Genomic DNA, 17,022 nt, shown 5'->3' on the forward strand with positions numbered 1-17,022 from the left:
CCACTTTCCTTTAAAACTTAGATGTTCAGCAAATGGAGACCACAGCTTTCTGTGTATCTTCTGCCAACAACACAGCTGTTGTCTTTGCTATGACCCTTCACAAGTTTCTGCCTGCTCTATGATCAGGTGCCGAGTCTCAACTGTCAGGGATTTCGGTGTACTAGAACAGATTCTCTCTTGTGCATATGCCAAGTCACTTGGTCATGCCATTTGTCATGGAAGAGCTTGATTGCAGCTTGCTTTACTTTGATAGTGGAAAAACTCATTCTCTTGGATACATACTGCAAAAACCCTATGTGCTACAAGGTGGTGAGCTCTTTAGAAAAGGCACATTCAGGTTTGCAGCATGTGGTTTTAAGGACAGCTTGTGATGTATACAGAAAGAAACATTAAAGATAAACATATATCCATAAACTACATGTAGCTAAGGAAAATTAAGCCATGTTATGTGTGCTACAATTCTTACTGTTTGTACCTAAAACCATTTGAATGCACAGCTCTACAACTAAGTACTCCTTTAAGGCTACAAATAGAGTAAATAGGACTGCTAGACAATCGTGTAACACCATGGAGTTTGGTGCAAATAGCACTGAAAACACCCACGTGCTGCACATGCACTCAATTTATTAGGTGCGCTTCTATTCCACTGATCTTGTCACACTACAAATTAAGCTCTTGAAATGTTTTTTCTTCTTAAATATAAGACCTTCTTTGCTTAACTTGGATTTGAGTGTTTATTTTCAGAATTCAGTAATAAATCAAAAATGACAGACATTATAGTTCAGTGTAGAAAAAGCAGTTTTCTTCCCCACCAAAGCCATCCGCCGCTTTCCCATTAGTGGCCGAAAAAGGAATCCATCCTCTTCCGAGATTTCAATACCTACTCTTCTGTTTCAGAGTTGTCCTCTCAAAGATGAGAGATGGTCCTCATAATCTTGTTCCCTCTTCCCATCATATGTCAGAATACATTCCATTGATCAAGTAATCCAGCCTGGTATAATGCCTCTTCTGAAGAGATTCGTATATTTTCTTCCCTGTCAATGCAATAACTAGTAACAAGAATATCACCCCAAAAAGCAAAGCTGCCACAAGGCTGCTTTTTTCTCCCAGCTGAATGACACCTTTCCCTCTCAGAGCACTCTCTGGCAGGTAGCTTTCTGCATCCAATGGGTCATAACCCTGAGGGTCATTTTGGGAAGATGTGGGGGAATTGCTAGGAGACAGAGTGAAACCTGAAAAAGAGAGGAGTGTTATGTGGCTGGTATGGTTGGAAGAGACAACTGTTGGCTCAGGGGGGCTGGCTGAAGTTCTTAGCCCTGGTGGGGCAGTAGCAGATCTGGAATTCGTGGTCACCCACTTGATTGCAGAAGTAGAAGCAGAAGTCGTGGGACTGGAAAGAGGAAAGTGAGTAACAGCCATGCTGGTGGCAAGAATACCAGGCTTAGCTCTAGTGGCTACAGTAGGTGGAAAAGTAGCTGTGGTGGTGGTGACAGTTGTAGGTTTAGCACCACCAGGATGCAGAGAGGTTGTATGAGACTCCAGTCGCATGGTACTCGTAGGCACAGGAACAAAAGTAGTACTAGTGGGTTCAGGAGCGCTAGACTGGATGGTGGGGAACAAAGCTGAGGGGGTTCCAATCTGAACAGCAGAAGATATGTTTGGTGGCACGTTAACTGCTTTCTGACTTGGGGTGGGGTCTAAGCTCTCAGGATGTTCTGCCCTTTGAGATTCAGGAAAAACTGTATGAAATGCAATGTTATCTAAATGCTTGACCACATGGTTCAGGAGTTCAGATGCCTGATGAAAGGCAGATTGTTGCAAAGCAGCACTAAGATTCTGATGGCTAGTTTGACTGCGAGAAATAACGGCTCCAGCATCTGAAGATGAATATTCATTTGAAGAAATGTCCTCACTTTTGAATGATGTATCTTCTGGGGCATGTGTGTCTGGAAACAGAAAGGAAATACCAGTATTTATTAAATTTATTTTTGACTACCACAGGCTTAGTCTAGTTGTATTTCTTAGTAAAAGTGATATAAGGGTGCTCCAGAAAGCAACTAATGAAACTAACGAGGCATCATGATCTTCCTTTCTTTGAAACGTGCAGAGTGACTTCTAAATTCTGCCTGTGTCATAAGACCCGTCAGCCTTTAGCCCAGGCACATCAGACCCTGACTGTAACTTCTTACAGAATTCACCTGTGCAGTGAGATCATCCCAATCTGATTGTTTTACACTTATACTGCATGCAGGGAAGCATTTATCGAGAGGTGAAAAGCAGAGTGAGTAGGCCCATTGCCTTCAAACTATTCTCAGCCTCTATCAGGTAAGAAGTACATATCACCAACCTCACTTTTGTTAGGTGCACATATTTGCACCTAGCCAAGGTGATTATATACTACCCTTTCTTTTAATATCCAAGTACCCTGTGATTGCTTGACACAATTCAATTCACGTAGAAAAACTGTCTTATGATACAAGGTGGCAATAATATCCCCATTTTGTAGGCCCTTTTAATCACATACTGATTTGTAGGAAAGACCTGAGCTTCTACTGCCTGGCTAGAAGAAAGACACTGCTCCAGGAGCCTGCCAGGTATTTGCAGTGAAGACCTCCACCAGAAGCAGACTACACTTTGTAATTTTTTCAAAAGTTGATACATATTCCATGCAAAACGGGTGGGTGAATGTCGCTTAGCAGTATTTGGAAGCAGGACAAGTGTTATGTGGCAGAAATTCCATACAAACAATAATCCTAGCAGCTACCTGATTCTACACAGGTATTATCAAAAGACTTTGGATGACATGAACTCTTGGAAAGACTGGCTAATTGTTATCATTCCTATTTGTATATATAAATACATATGTATATAAAGTTTACATTTATAATTATTTTATAGATATATTATCATGTAGTACTGACTTTCATCCCTTTTTTTATAGAAGCAAAAAGGTTTGTCAATTGCACTGGAATTTAAATAAATAACAAAAAGCCCATGACATTTTCATTGTCACTTTTTTTTCAAGTAGAAATATTATCTAGAGGAATGGATATATTTCAGTTTTATTATACATGCACAGAAGCTTACTTGGCTGCTTTTTAGTACATATATCCAAGTCTTAAGACTCCACAAAAAAATGAAGTGCAAAAAAAACCCCCGAACAAACCCAAAACAAACCCCAAAGCTATCAACACTTTAAACAAGCGCACAGCAAATACTTCACTTGAATCACAGACACCAATCTTTATCCTAACCTTCCAGTCAAGCACCAGCTTGCTTGCAAAGTAAGATCCTAAACAGAGATAATAGACTCCGACCACAAGGTCTGACTTAGAGAAAAGCCATACTCTCTTTTTAGAAGAGTGGCTATAAATAACAAATTATCAGTTGTTACATAATATAAAAATATATTATATGCATAATCAGAAACTGTATGGTCAAAGACAGTGACTCTCCCCCTCTGCTCTGCTCTCATGAGGCACCACCTGGAGTGCGGCATCCAGCTCTGGGGCTCACAACATCAGAGGGACAGGGACCTGTTGGAACAAGTCCAGAAAAGGACCACGAAGATGACCAGAGGGCTGGAACACCTCTCCGATGAGGACAGGCTGAGAGAGTTGCGGTTGTCCAGCCTCGAGAAGAGAAGGCTCCAGGGAAACCTTACAGTGGCCTTCCAGTACCTAAAGGTACTACAAGACGGCTGGAGAGGGACTTTTTACAAGGCCATGTAGTGAGGCCTACATTCCCTAGAGGGAATGGCTTTAAACAGAAAGAGGGCAGATTTAGATTACATATTAGGAAGAAATTCTTTACTGTGAGGATGGTGAGGCACTGGAATGGGTTGCCCAGAGGAACTATGGATGCCCCATCCCTGGAAGTGTTCAAGGCCAGGCTTTGAGCAACCTGGTCTAGTGGACAACCCCCCTTGACAGCAGGCTTGGAACTAAAGGGATCTTTAAGGTCCCTTCCAACCCAAACCATTCTATGAATCTATGATTCACGCAGCACTCAAAGGACATGTGGAGGGAGCACAGGGAGGCTACATGACGAGTCCCACACAGGCGTTAAGTATCACTGCTACTCTGCAGCACTCAGAATAAGTAATGTAATTGCCTGCATTAGCTAACTCTACTCCACCTTTTGAGCATCAAATATTGATTTTATAGTATTCTTTGTCTCCATTTTAGACTACAAGCTTCAAAATGCAATTGCCAAAAACTGTCATACACAAGGTACAGCTGGAGTACTAGAACAGATATGCTTGTTGATAAGAAAGAACAAGGGCACTATGCAAGTCAAACATTCAGAAGAGATTCAAAAAATAAAATGGTCCTGCTGATAGCTCAAATCCAATAAACTGCATTAGAAACCAAACTTCAGGCTGTCACCCTTAAAAAAAAACCAAGTAAACACCTCCTGAGCATACTTTGCTAGAACCCCTCAATCTTGCCTGAGTATCTTAGTGGGGTGGAAAAGGCAAGCAGCACAAAAGTACATGAACAGCAGAAACCAGAAATGTTAGTTCTTTTTTAGCAATAGCTCTCTGCAGCTGGGACAAGGAAATGTTTTACTTCCCAAGCCACAGGTTGTTTCCATTAGTTATCAGCCACAAGAATAGTTAAAAAAAGAACAAACAAAATTAAATTACTAACATAAGATCAGCATTTTAAGTTGCCTTATTACTAGTAAATTATCTTTCCCCTTTTTAGTTTGGCTTTCAGTGTAATCACATGCAGATTCTCATATGAAAAAATGAAGCTTGAAACGTTTGTCAGTACCAACATTGCTCAGGTACTACCTTTGAAAACCTATCAGGAACATAAAGTAAACTAGCATAACCTTTCCATAATTCCATGTTCACAGAAGCTAAAAAATGTAAAATGTAAAAGAGATGGTACATGCAATCAAGTTGTTAACTGAGCATTACACTACATGCAGAACGAAAGCAGATGTACAGTTATATTTCTTGCTTCATTCTTTGAAACCCCTATAATCTTCCAGGTAAGGAGGAGCTGGAGAAAAGAATAGTTCTAACAACAATTTTACAAGCATGCAATTCATTTGTTGCACATTGCCTTTGCCCAATTCCTGTGTGATTGTTCTTGCACAAAAGTATTTGGTAACATGATGTGAATAATCTTTCTACATATCCTGCTGCCACTCCTTGCATAGTTGCTCTTGGAAAAGTTCTCTTTTTCAGCCAAAGTTCAGTCTCTGGAAATAGGAAAATTCTGCTCTCTCAAGCAGCCACACTGAAACCACCCTGTGAACTCTTGGCAGGACAGCCTAATTATCAGTTTCTTATCTGAGCTGTTCAAACAGGTCTGGTGCAAGTCAACGTCAGTCAACAAGTAAGACTTGCTATGAAAAATCCCACAGCACACGACAGCGAGAGATTTCTGGGTTTGCAGCCCACATGCCATAAAGTTTTGAGTTTAGACAGTTTACATCTGCACTTCAGGTTCCCTAACTGAAAGCAGAAAATAATGATTACTATTGCCATTTACTCAGCACCATCACAGTGGCGCTCCAAGGCTTGCCCAACATTTGCTCAGTGTTTCTGCCTCTGTGTGTACATGGTATTCATCAGCGTAGCATGGATCCTTTGGATACACAGACAGCTTATACAAGGGCATGGTACTTCCATTGTTTTCAGTGATACTCTTCAGCATTACATACAGGAAATTTTCCTTCTTGAATATACTAAGATGGAAATGGCTTCTTTTTGTTTTAAGCAAGGGAAAATTATGAGGAGTTCTGAATCTAATGCGAAGGAATTTCATAAGAGTTGGGATGTTATTCCAACTGGGAAGCTGGGAGCTTCACACAGGAGCTCACCACACAGCTGCCCACACCCATCTTCCACAAAGGAAAAAAGCAGCATTTTCAAATTACAGTACTTGGTTTGGAACACTTTACTAAAAACACAACCCCCAAACATTTTCTGGTCACTACTGAAAACTCACAGGTGGAAAAGTCACCTAGTGCAGGGACTTTACTGTTATTTACCTCTAGTTATCTTGTAGCTGACAAGTCCTGCTGCGGGTTTCATTGGACAAGCCTCTGTGCTAGGACAGTAAAACAGGTAGCAGTTTGGATGTGCGCTTGTCCTTCGAGCATCAAAAATCATCAAATTACACTTCTTGTCTCCTGTAAAACATGATAAATACGTGTTTCGGCAATAAGAATTTTAGGGCATCTTGATAATAAGCTCTAGTTTTTTAAATTACTTTCTTCTCATGTGAGTAAGAGGAAAACTACTAACTACAGAAACATTTCTACAGGAAAAACAGCCCAGGACTGAAGAAGAATGGCCCAGGGCCAATACATGAAAGGTCACACCTTCCTCTTCCTGTACAGATAAACTTGGGGAAATAATGAGTCAAATCCGTCATCCTCCCCTCACCCATACCAGACTGGCACCACTTTATCTAACAATTTCTCACTTACAAATCCTGATAAATCTGAAAACCTCCTCGATATACACATGGGGAAGGAAATTATTTATACGCTTTTCCCTATCACATCCCAGGAATTGCTTGGCCTGCTGCTGGTTGTGGGGGGTGGGGGGGTGGCTGTGTCACGCTTACCACCGTCATTTCTACTCCCTGCCCTACATCCTACTGCTCCAGGAGCTAACGCACAGCCACGGTCTCAGGGAAGGGTGACCGCTCTCGGGTTTGGCTAAAACTAAACGCAGCCCTTCTGCTGAACACAGTTTATGCATCTGAGGGTCTAGGGATCGGAGAGGTTTTCACGTTTAAAACCACCATCCTTACTTTGCCACAGCTATTTTCTTGACCTTGGGGGGGGTCCACCGCTGGGATGTAGCACCCCGCTGGCACGGCGGGCCAGCAGCCGCACGCAGAGGATAAATTAAGCTTTCAGCGCCGAACGCAGCCAGCAGCCCCGGAATACCACGCGAGCCCGGACTTCCCAAGCAGTTTCCCGAGGTCGGTACGTACGGACAGAGGAGCCCGGAGCGGGGCCGGTTACCTGCGAGCGGCGCCCCCGAGCAGCAGGCGCGGACACACGCCTCCGGGTCCCGGGCGCGCACCGGCTCGGCGCTCCTGACGCCCTCGGGCAGCGATAAATTTATATCGATGATGGTGTTTTCCATTTTCTCCGTGGAGCACTCCTGGCTCAGGGATGGGTCGGCCACCAGACAGGTGAGCGCCAGCAGGCGAACCAGCCACCGGCTGCTACCGGCAGGCATGGTTGCTCGGGGCCGGGGGTGCCCTCGCCGGGCTGTGACGACACCTGGCACCGGCGGCCCCGGCACCCTGCTCCGCCGGCAGCCGGGTTTGGCGGCGAGCTCCCCGCAGCGCCGGCAGCCGCGACGCCTCCTCTGCTGCCGGGGGGGGGACGTGTTTCGGGGGGACCCTCGGGCCGCGGGACGGCAGCGGCGGGGCCGGGCGGGCTGCGCGGGGCGGCGGGGCGGGGGGTGCCCCGGGCCGCGGCACGTCCGGGAGGCGGGGCCGTGGGAGGTGGCGCGGCGGGAGCGGGGCTCGGGCTGCCGGCCCGGCGGGGCCATCACGCTCCTCCAGCCGCCCGCCGGCCCCAGGCGCCAAGCGGACACCGCGCGGGGAGGCTCCTCGGGCGCAGGCGGCGGTGGCGGCGCGGTTCTGCGTGCAGCCTGGCCCGCCCCGCCCCGCCGGCCGGGACCCGCCGCTGGAGGCTGACGGGGAAGCCCGCGGCGGCGCGTACCGGCCCTGGCGGACAGCGCGCGGTGCCGTCTGTGCACAGGCGGCCCGACTTACCGGCCGGAGCTGCTGCAGCCTGGCTGCTGGCAGCACGGACTGGCGGCTTAGCCAGTCTTCCCTCAATAGCCTTAGTGCCATTGCTTGCTTAAGTAATGGTTTCCCTTGGAATTTTTTTTTTTTTTTTTGAGTGGCACAGTTTCAGGGTAAGAAGTGGCCCAGAGAGTAAAGAGCACAAGGCATAAAAAGTTGGGAAGATGTATTCCTTCTCTTTCAAGTTTCTCATCCTTAGAGAGAAGGAAGAGAACACTATGAGCACTTAGAATAACACAGTTGTGTGTAAATTAAAGGCGTTTTCTCTTTGGGATGGACATGAAGAGGTACCAAAGGGCAGGCTATTATACATGTTGTAATGGTTAGAGTAGGATAATGGAAACAAGGAGTCTGGTCACGTCTCTGGCAGACATCTGCTGTCTACTTTAAAGAAAGAAACTTAACTTGAGGTGATTTCTTGCTTCTCTGAAATCCTTCCCTGGAAGGGGCGCGGTGCAGGCAGCAACAGCAGCACCAAGGGCACATCCTGCACTGCACTGCCCTGCCGCTTGCCCTGAGCTGCGCCGGACACCATGGACTCATGCCAAGGGTCAGGCAGCTGGTAGATGTTCTTCATGCCCAGTCAATCCCCATCTCCTTGTTAATACAGGTGGGTGTCGGCTTTTATTTGGACGTGTTTTAAGAGACTGAGCCCACCATCTCATCTCATCTCATGGCCAGTTTGGGGCAATTCCTAATGTTTTGTAGTGATTTTTGCGTTCTTGGTGAGTTGTTTTCTGAAATTTTCAGCTGCACTTATTTAAGAAAATGTCTGTTTCTAGACACATTTCTCTCTTTTGGTAAACTCGTAAAATTGTATTCACTGTTAAAAGAAAAGACTATAAGTGAATGTGGATGTTTAAGGTGTCACCTGTTAACCGTATCATACAGTGAACGAACTATGGGAACGAAGACGAAAAGCAAGCATAGATATTACCTCTGCTATGTGTTAGGCTAAGTCACGGCTGCCACCTGTGTTTGTTTACATAGTGGTGGTGGGAGAAGCTGAGCTGAAAGAAGCACAAAAAACCAAGCTGAAGGTCTGGCTGGACTTTTGGCCCCAAGTAAGTGGGCTCGTTGCCTGATGTACAGTACCAATTCACACACCGAGTCAAGGGATTTCAATTTCTTTTTTCTAGTCTGTACAAAGCGGGGAGCAGGGTGGTAACCCCCAAATGGCTAGCTCCCCGATCATCAAAACTTTACATTATTTATACCGTTCATCAAGCAAAGACATCAGCCTTCATTGGTTACAAGTTACATTAATTCCTTCATTATTTAATACTCAGTTTTCTGTTTGTCAAGTAATTCTCTTGCTTCTCATGTTAACTAGTTTGCATGGTCAGTCTCAACTTCCTTTTGGGTCTGGGGTTGGTGGTCAGTGAGTCAGTAGTTGTGATCTCCCTCTGCCAGAATTACTTTTCCCCTAGTTTTTATGGAACTCATTCCTTATGGAGAAGGTCCAGTAAGCTCATCTATCTTGTGGGGGTGCTTCCTTTTGAAGTTACTCTTTCAAAGGATTTCCAGGTGCTTAACGAAGCACTTAGCATGGCAAACAAAATACTTATATCTTGGATTAACCATTAACAACTCTTCTGTTTCAACTGTCTTAAAGTAAAACTTCTAACGATACATTTGATTTTATTAATTATTCCCTTAATCATTTGATGTTGGGGTGATTGTAACTGAAGGGTGAAGAATATGGTTCTTCACTGGGACCTTTGGGATACCACTGTGTGTTGGGGGTACTGGAATGATAGTGAACGTGCAGACCTGCGCAGAGACAGGCATAGATGATTATGGGAGTATGAAAGGGCTGATGTGATACATATTATGAAAAGATGCTACGGGATGACAAGATTGCCCTGGTCGAGCCACCATTGCTTCTTTCCCTCCTTCCCACCTCTTCTTTGCAGGGTGGGCACTCAGTCTCCCTGGAGAGAGCAGATGCACCTCAACCAAGGCTGATGAGGTGCAGGGAAGCTGAGGTCCATCAAAAGCCATGTAGAAATCACTGCCACTGCCTAGAAGAGAGCCAGCCTTGCCCAGTGGCTGCTGTGCTCCCCTCCCCACTGAGGTGGGAAGGAAGGGAGGCTGAGAGAGGGGAGGATGGCGGGACCCTGTCAGCCCTGCATCACAGTGCGAATTCACTGGAGGTGTTTTCCTGCCTCTGCACAGCACCTCTCAGCCTGGGAGCTGGTGCCCTCCAGGGTGAAACACCTGGGCAAAGACAACAGGAACTTCAAACACAGGTATGTAAGAATGTTTGTGGGTGGTATTCACACTGACATACACTCACATATAGTCAAATCCTTTGCCCCCAGACTAGTCATTGTAAACCAGTCTTGGAGAGGCTAGGAGTGTGGCTCCTGACCCAGCTTGCTCAGTGGCAGGCACGAGGCCAAGGGAACTGCCACCATCTGACTGGGACTGCACACCGAGGTGACACCTCCGACGCAGGGGCAGGCAGGTCAGGGCTATTCTGGTGTCACGTTATCCCCATGCACAGCTTCTGCCTTTAAGCCCTAACCAGGCTTTTCTGAGAAACATGCACCTACATATTTAATACACCAGATAGTTTCAAACAGTTAATTTATGTCAAGCACTGAATATACAGAGTAAGTCATAAAGGAAGAATGAAACTGATAAGAAATGATACAAAATATTTTCTGAGGCCCTTCAGTTGCTTGGATCATGGTGATACAAACATCAGATTTATATATTCTAATGCAGGTATGTACAACCATACGCTGTTTCAGGTGCATTAGTTACTGGCTGCAGGACTCTACAGAGGACCTCTGTTAAATCCACATTAGAGGCAAAATAAAGAATTCACTTACACAACTAAAGCTTTCAGATATACCTTTATTTTAGTAATGTTTTCAATGATGAAATCTCATGTGGTAGACACATCTGTTGGTTGGTAGGTAAATTAAAACTCTTCTTGGGTGGTGATGCATGGCAAAGTCACACTTCCAACGTAATAAATGAAAACACGTCAGGGAGGAGTAGGAAGTCCATTACACAGAAGCAGAAAGGATGCAAGTTAAATGTGCTGATCTGATGCAGCCCATTTTAAAATTTGTCCGAGACTGATGGATAATGTCAAATGACACTGTGGCAAGCACTGGTTAGGCTGTAGCCCCACGGACATCATGCACTTTATCTTTAAAAACTGCATTTATCTTAAAACACTACCACTTCCTCCTTAAAAGCCACCGAGACTACTCGTGGGTGTGACTTTAATCACGTGTGTGCATATTGCAGATTAGGAACTCAGGTCTGTAAACCAAATTGTGCCAGCCATAGTTTGCTGTTCCCCCAGATTAACTACATTGCTTTCATGCTATTTATTTGTTATTTCGGCAGGAATCAAGCAGTTGTTCAGGTAGCTGAAAGAAAGGTACAGCCTACAGCTAGCAAAAGGTCCTGTTGGAGGGGGATTACCTTCATCTCGGTGACAGCCGTGCCGTGCAGTTCCCACGAGATCGGAGCATTGTTTTTGTGTTGAATTACATTTTGGTGTCAGTTAGCGAAGGCAGCTGGGAGGAACGATGGGGAGTTGGCGCAGAGCTGCCGCTGGGCACGGCGCGGGAGCGGGGAGCGGGCGCGCCCGGGGCTTGCACCGCCCGTGTCCCTGCACAGCCCCGCTGCGCGCTGCCGAGCCGCCTGTCACACGGGGAGCAACCAGCCGGGAGCCTCAAAGTACGTTTCCTTCCCCTTGTCACGCCCCCCCCCCCCCCAACCTGGGGTGCCTGTGAACTTCGGGTCCGGGCTGCTCGTACCTCGCTGCGGGCCCGGGGACACCGGCAGCCCTGGGCGCCTGCCCGGTGCCTGCTTCGGCGGGGGGCGGGGGCCTCCGGCACCGCCGAGCCAGGCGCGGGACTGCGGCGTGGCCCTGCCGGGGGCGACTTGACCGGGCAGGCTGGGACGCAGACCCTGCGGTTTGGCGGGTTTGCCTTAAGGCAGAAAAATTAATATGACTAATTAAAAAAATAATCAGCGCTGTTCTGCCCGCCGAGCCCCCGCGCGCGCTCTCCGCCGCTCCTGCCTGACCGGAGGGCCGGGCCCAGGCGCCGGCAGCCCGCGGGGACGCCGCAGGCACCATCCGCGCCGCGGCCTCCACCCGGAGCCCCGCCTGCCCGCCGTGCCGCGCCGTGCCGTGCCGGGCGGAGCCTGCCCGTGACCCGGGCGCAGACGCCGGCCGGCGCAGCCGGAAGCCCCGTGGGCGGGCGGCGGGGGCGGCCGCGGGAGCGGCGCTGCCCGCCGCGCTGCAGGAGCCGGGAGAGGCGGAGGCCGGCGGCGCCGCCGCCATGGGAGCGGAGCAGAGCGCCGAGGCCGAGAGCCGCCCGGGCGAGCCCAGCGCCTCAGGTCTGTGCCCGCCGCGTCCCGAGGCGGGAGGGGGACGCCGGTCGGCTGTGGGCGGCCGGGAGGGAGGGGGCCGCGGCAGCGGGGCTCCCGGGGTGCCCGGGGAGGGGTGGCTCTGCGGCGGCCCGGCGCGGCGCCGAGGCGAGGGGCGGCGGCTGCTGCTGCGGGGAAGGGAGCGGCTGTCGCTGTGCGGGGCAGCAGCCGGCGGCGGCCCGGCCCTGCCTCAGGGAGGGCGGCGGGGGCAGAGCCGGCGGGGTGGGTGCACCCAGGGCCCGGGCCGGGGGTGTGGGGAGGGAGCGGGGTGCAGTGCCCGGGGTGCGGGGGTGTCCGTGGTGCAGGTGTTGCACAATCGGCTGTTCCCTGATTTTGAATAATTTCTGCTGAGCATACCGTGTTCCCAAGAGGGAGCGTGTGAAGGGAGCTCACAGTTCTTCAGTGATCTCCGTGATGTGTTTATACTGTAAAAAATGCACCTGTGCGACGTTAAGCATAGCAGCGTTTGGTTAGAATTGAGTTCTCATGGAGTCTGCTGACTGATTTTTTTTCATCACAAATCTTTGCAGCCTCTCCATCGCCAGCCAAGCAACGAGCAAAAATGGACGACATTGTGGTGGTAGCCCCAGGAACACAATCCTCCCGGCATGTCAGCAATGATCCAGATGTCATAAAACTGCAGGAAATTCCAACTTTCCAGCCCCTTTTGAAAGGTAAGTGATTGTCCTTCCTCTGCTTTAAAGGCCTTTCCCCTCTTGTTTTAAACCTTTCTTTCTTTTCTTCTGTTATAATTATTGCCGGCCTTCTGAACGGTGGGTGAACTGGTTTAGAGGGGTGCTAGTGATGTTCTCCACAGTGAAACCATCTACTGTGAAGACACTACAGCTCCAAGCATGCCGTCTTGCCCCTACCAGTATTGGTGAGAGATGCAATGCTACATTCTAATGTGTAATGGACCACAGTCTCCAGTTTTGCTCTAGGCTCTTAAAAACACGTGTGTTACTCTGAGTCATAGCTATCAGTGCATGGGTTCAGTTGCTTGAAATCAAGGCACTTTGCAGGAGTTTCCAACCTAGAGCAGATTTTGCTCTCATTTGGGAAGGGGGCGGGGGAGTAGGCTGAGGCTTGCATGGGTCCTTAAGCCCTGTGTTGACAACATCTCTTTGTATCAGTGGACTTCTTAAATTCCCACCATGTCTTTTTTTTCTTAGCTTCTTTTCCTCCCAGTCTTTTTTTCTTTTTTTTCTGCTGAACTCTTTCTTTGTTCCTTTTATTCTGTTCAAAGAGAAGTGAAGATTTAAATCAGAGTTGTCAAGCCTACAGTTTACCAAAAACTCTTTGTGTGTTTTGTGGCCTGGCTTCTAGTTGCCTCTTTTTTGTGGAGACTGTGCAGTGTCCTTCGTATCTGAAAGTCCCGTAGGAAGGGAGATGTCTGAGCAGCCTGCACAAATTGATTTGGTAATAGCGGCCTGCTCCTGGGCTCCTCTCCCTGGAACAGTGTGGGTCAGCAGACCTGTGTGAATGGGCCGTGTGGTGGACACTCAGTGAGCCTATGTTTTTTTTTTTTAAATGCAAGGCCTATTGTGCATGTGTACATTGGCTGCAACACTTGGTCGTGCCTTGTTAGGCCTGCTATGACAGAGAGGAAGGAGCTCGGATGTTTAGCGCTCCCTGTTCCTGGAAGAAATTATGGGGTCTTGTACAGCTGAGAGTTTAGACACTACGGGTCTGAGTGTCACTGATTCATGCATGGCTGCTGAGAAGATACAACAGCCGCTTTGCCCTGTAGGCATCACTAGAGGTGAGGTAATATCACAACATCACTTTCTGGACAGAGACTCTTCACTTTTGTGGGTGTGTGTATCTACTGCATTAGGACCTGGAACGTGACTAGAACTTGGGGGTGCTATTGTATCCCATCGGGCCAAATATTTGGCGTTTTGTTGGGTACTGCTGGATAGGGGAGGCTAGATGTGCACAGCACTGATACTGTTTCCAGCAGAAGGAGCAGAAGGACAGGGGAGAAAAGCAAACATGGATATTTTTGGGGCGGGTGCTGCAGTTCCCCTTGACCAAGAAGGGTGTGCATGTGTGTGCGTGTTCTGCAGTCCCTTTTGACGAAGCAGAGTCTTAGTGTTGTGTGTTTTTTAAAATGTTACAGGAAGTGATTTAGAAACCTGTGTTTGATTTATTTCTGACGCTTTCAGTGCCATTTTAGAATGGATCGTAAGATTGCTGATGTTGGTGCAGTGTTCATGTCAGCAGCAGGCAGGATCATCACCTGTGAGCAGAATGTTCTTTGCCTGAGTCCTGCCTTATACAAAAGGCAGAACCGGGATCTTGCCAGTGGCAGTGTGGAATGTAAATGCTGGAACCCAAATCCATGAAAGAAATAAGGAAGTTTTAATGTGAGAGACCAAATTTAGAAGGTGCATTAACATCTGGCACCAAGGTTGTTGTGTACGTGTAAGAGTGCAATGACGAAGAGTTTCAGTTCCACCCAGCCTCGAACTGTGGTGAGCAAACTTCAGTTTCACAAGAGCTGTAGAAGTCTTGGGAAGCAGGATTGGTGATTGCTTTCAGAGGTGGTGTTCCTGTATGGGTGTTTGAGGTGCAAGGATACATCCACCTCTGCTTCAGGTGGGAAGTGAGAAAGAAGAGATAGCAGCAGCCATGTGGCTGAGATAGAAAGTTGCAAGGCACTACCTTAGCTGGCAGTCCAGGTCCTTTAACTTTTAAACATGCATGCGTTAAGTTGTTTGATGCGTAATCATCTTGGTCACTGAGTTGCTTTTTCTAGTCTTTGGACCTGAAGCTATGTATGTGTGATAGAACCCTTCTTTTCTATTTCCATCACTTGGCCTGCTAAGTTTCCCTCCGAGTCTGCAGAGATGTGGTGACATCTGGTGACTGCTGAAGAGTATTGCGCGCTTAATCACTTAGAAACAGCTTTTTCAGCCTCAAATAAATGTCATTACTTGAGCAACAGGACTGGGATGCTTGTGTTCACCACAAAAAGCAGCATAGGCTGCTGAGTTGACTCTTGAGAGACCCCAGATCTGCCACAGGCCCACTCGAGAGGCTGTTCTGTTTTGGACTGGACTCTTACCTGTATTCTTCACATGCAGGATCATGTTCCTGGAATAGATGAAGAAGGATGCTATAGATTGTTGAGGAGCTAATTCTAAAAACTTGTGTTTTGTGACCTGCCAGCTTGGAGAGCTGAAGAGGTGAACTCATAGCTCTTGTGGGCTTCATTGTTCTTTCCAGTTTCTCCTTGGCCGAGCAAAGCCAAGGGGCTTTATTTTGCTTTTAAGTCTCAAAGGAAGCCTAATAGTTAAATTAATGGGCTGGGGAAGTACATGTTTGTGAAGGGGACTACATGTTCTTGAGAGGCAAAAGCACTAATCTCTCCTAGCTATATTGAGTTGAGCTTGTGATCAGTGAAGGTGGAGGTCTTTAGCGTTGTACGCTCTCACTTGGAAGAAAATGCCGGTGTAACGTCTGTTACATTTTCTGTACTAGGTTTTCCTTGACTTCTACAGCAAAAATTGCACCTCAGAGTTACAGCTATGACTGTGTAAGGTCCTTCTGAGTAATGTTTGCTGCCTTGTTGTGTCGTGGTTACTGAGTATGCATACTAAGCAGTGTTTGAGAGGTGAGCGTATAAGCATCTGCTGATTCCAGTGTTTGAACCTGTTGGACATAGCGGTTTGGGGTAAGTGCTGCTGTCTTGAAGTGGTTGTGTAGCATCTGCTATGGTGAGTCAAGGACTGCTGTGTCTCTTTTTAATGGCAGGGAGTATCTTCTCTGGTGCTTTATTCATGTGGACAGAACGGGGAGAGTCCTCCCTGTATGGTGGGGTTAAGAAAGCCTGTTATACTGCTATTTGTAAACAGCAAATCCCAATCCTACTCAAATTGAGAGGAGAAGAGAACAACTCTTAGGGTGTACACCTGGGAGTGAAGTGTCTGATTGTTGTTGTCCAGAAACTGTTTTATATTTGGTTACAGAGAGATTGTGTATGCGTACTTTTTTTTTTCCCTGAATGCAGAAAAAAACTTCTAGTAGAAATGGTAGCAGAGAACTTCACTGTTTGATGAAACAAGAGTTAATGTAAAAAAAAAAAATATTTTTTTAAAGTGGGAGGAAAATTTATAATCTAGACTCCTGGGAGCAACAGAGAAAGTCTCCAGCCTTCTCCCTGGTGGCTAGTGTTCCTGTAGAGACCTCTTTATAAGTGATACAGAAATAAACGTGATGTGCTGTTTCTTTCCTTTGTGTGGCTTCCTGAGGATATTTGCATCAAAATGAAGCTTCTGTCTGTTCAGTGTCCCTGGGCCTTGCAGTCTGTTCATAGCATGAAGTCATTACCAGCTGTGTATAAAATCAGTCATCTTCTCCGAGTAATCCAAGATGGTGATAATTCCTGTGATATTTAATGTCAGGTTTGTCTCTGTTTTGGAAACTCAAGATACAAAAGGAAACAAAAGATGCAAAATACATTAAAGAAGCGGACTGGTCTGTAATGTTTGGTCTGTGATGGTGACCAAAAGATTTCCAAGCAGCAATCCTTCTTCCAGGTATGTATCTAAAATAGAAACTTGGAAGAAATGAAGTGTAGAACAGAATCACAGAATGGTTTGGGTTGGAAGCGACCTTTAAAGATCATTTAGTCCAACCCCCTGCCCATGGCAGGGACATCTTTCACTAGATGAGGTTCATCAAAGTCCTGTCCAACTTGACCGTGAACACTCCTCATGATGAGGCATTCACAACTTCTCTGGGTACCCTGTTCCAGTGTCGTGCCACCCTCATCATAAAAAATAAAAATTAAAATTCTTCCTTATGTCTGATCTAAATCTGT

At 47.2% G+C, this 17,022-nt stretch overlaps 2 protein-coding genes across 3 annotated transcripts in view; one reads left to right on the forward strand and one right to left on the reverse strand.

The window, feature by feature from the left end:
* On the reverse strand, nt 1-7,430 carry MANSC1 (MANSC domain containing 1). Its single transcript, XM_005239389.3, has 3 exons — nt 6,997-7,430; nt 6,010-6,150; nt 1-1,946 (listed from the first exon to the last, which is right to left on the reverse strand). Exons 1-3 carry the CDS (start codon nt 7,214-7,216, stop codon nt 952-954), a joined length of 1,356 nt encoding a protein of 451 aa, XP_005239446.1. The 5' UTR covers nt 7,217-7,430; the 3' UTR covers nt 1-951.
* A 3,327-nt stretch (nt 7,431-10,757) lies between these two features.
* BORCS5 (BLOC-1 related complex subunit 5) overlaps nt 10,758-17,022 on the forward strand; it is a 78,188-nt gene continuing 71,923 nt past the window's right edge. Inside the window, exons 1-2 of one of the 2 annotated variants that reach the window (XM_055809282.1) lie at nt 10,758-11,498; nt 12,725-12,868. In XM_055809282.1, coding sequence (XP_055665257.1) covers nt 11,348-11,498; nt 12,725-12,868 — 295 coding nt within the window. In that variant the 5' untranslated portion in view covers nt 10,758-11,347. Of the gene's footprint in view, nt 11,499-11,975; nt 12,165-12,724; nt 12,869-17,022 lie in introns of those variants that run through there. The other variant, XM_055809283.1, reaches the window with a different exon arrangement.

This window comes from Falco peregrinus, chromosome 6, assembly GCF_023634155.1.
Source record: "Falco peregrinus isolate bFalPer1 chromosome 6, bFalPer1.pri, whole genome shotgun sequence".
NCBI classification, from domain to species: Eukaryota; Metazoa; Chordata; class Aves; order Falconiformes; family Falconidae; genus Falco; species Falco peregrinus.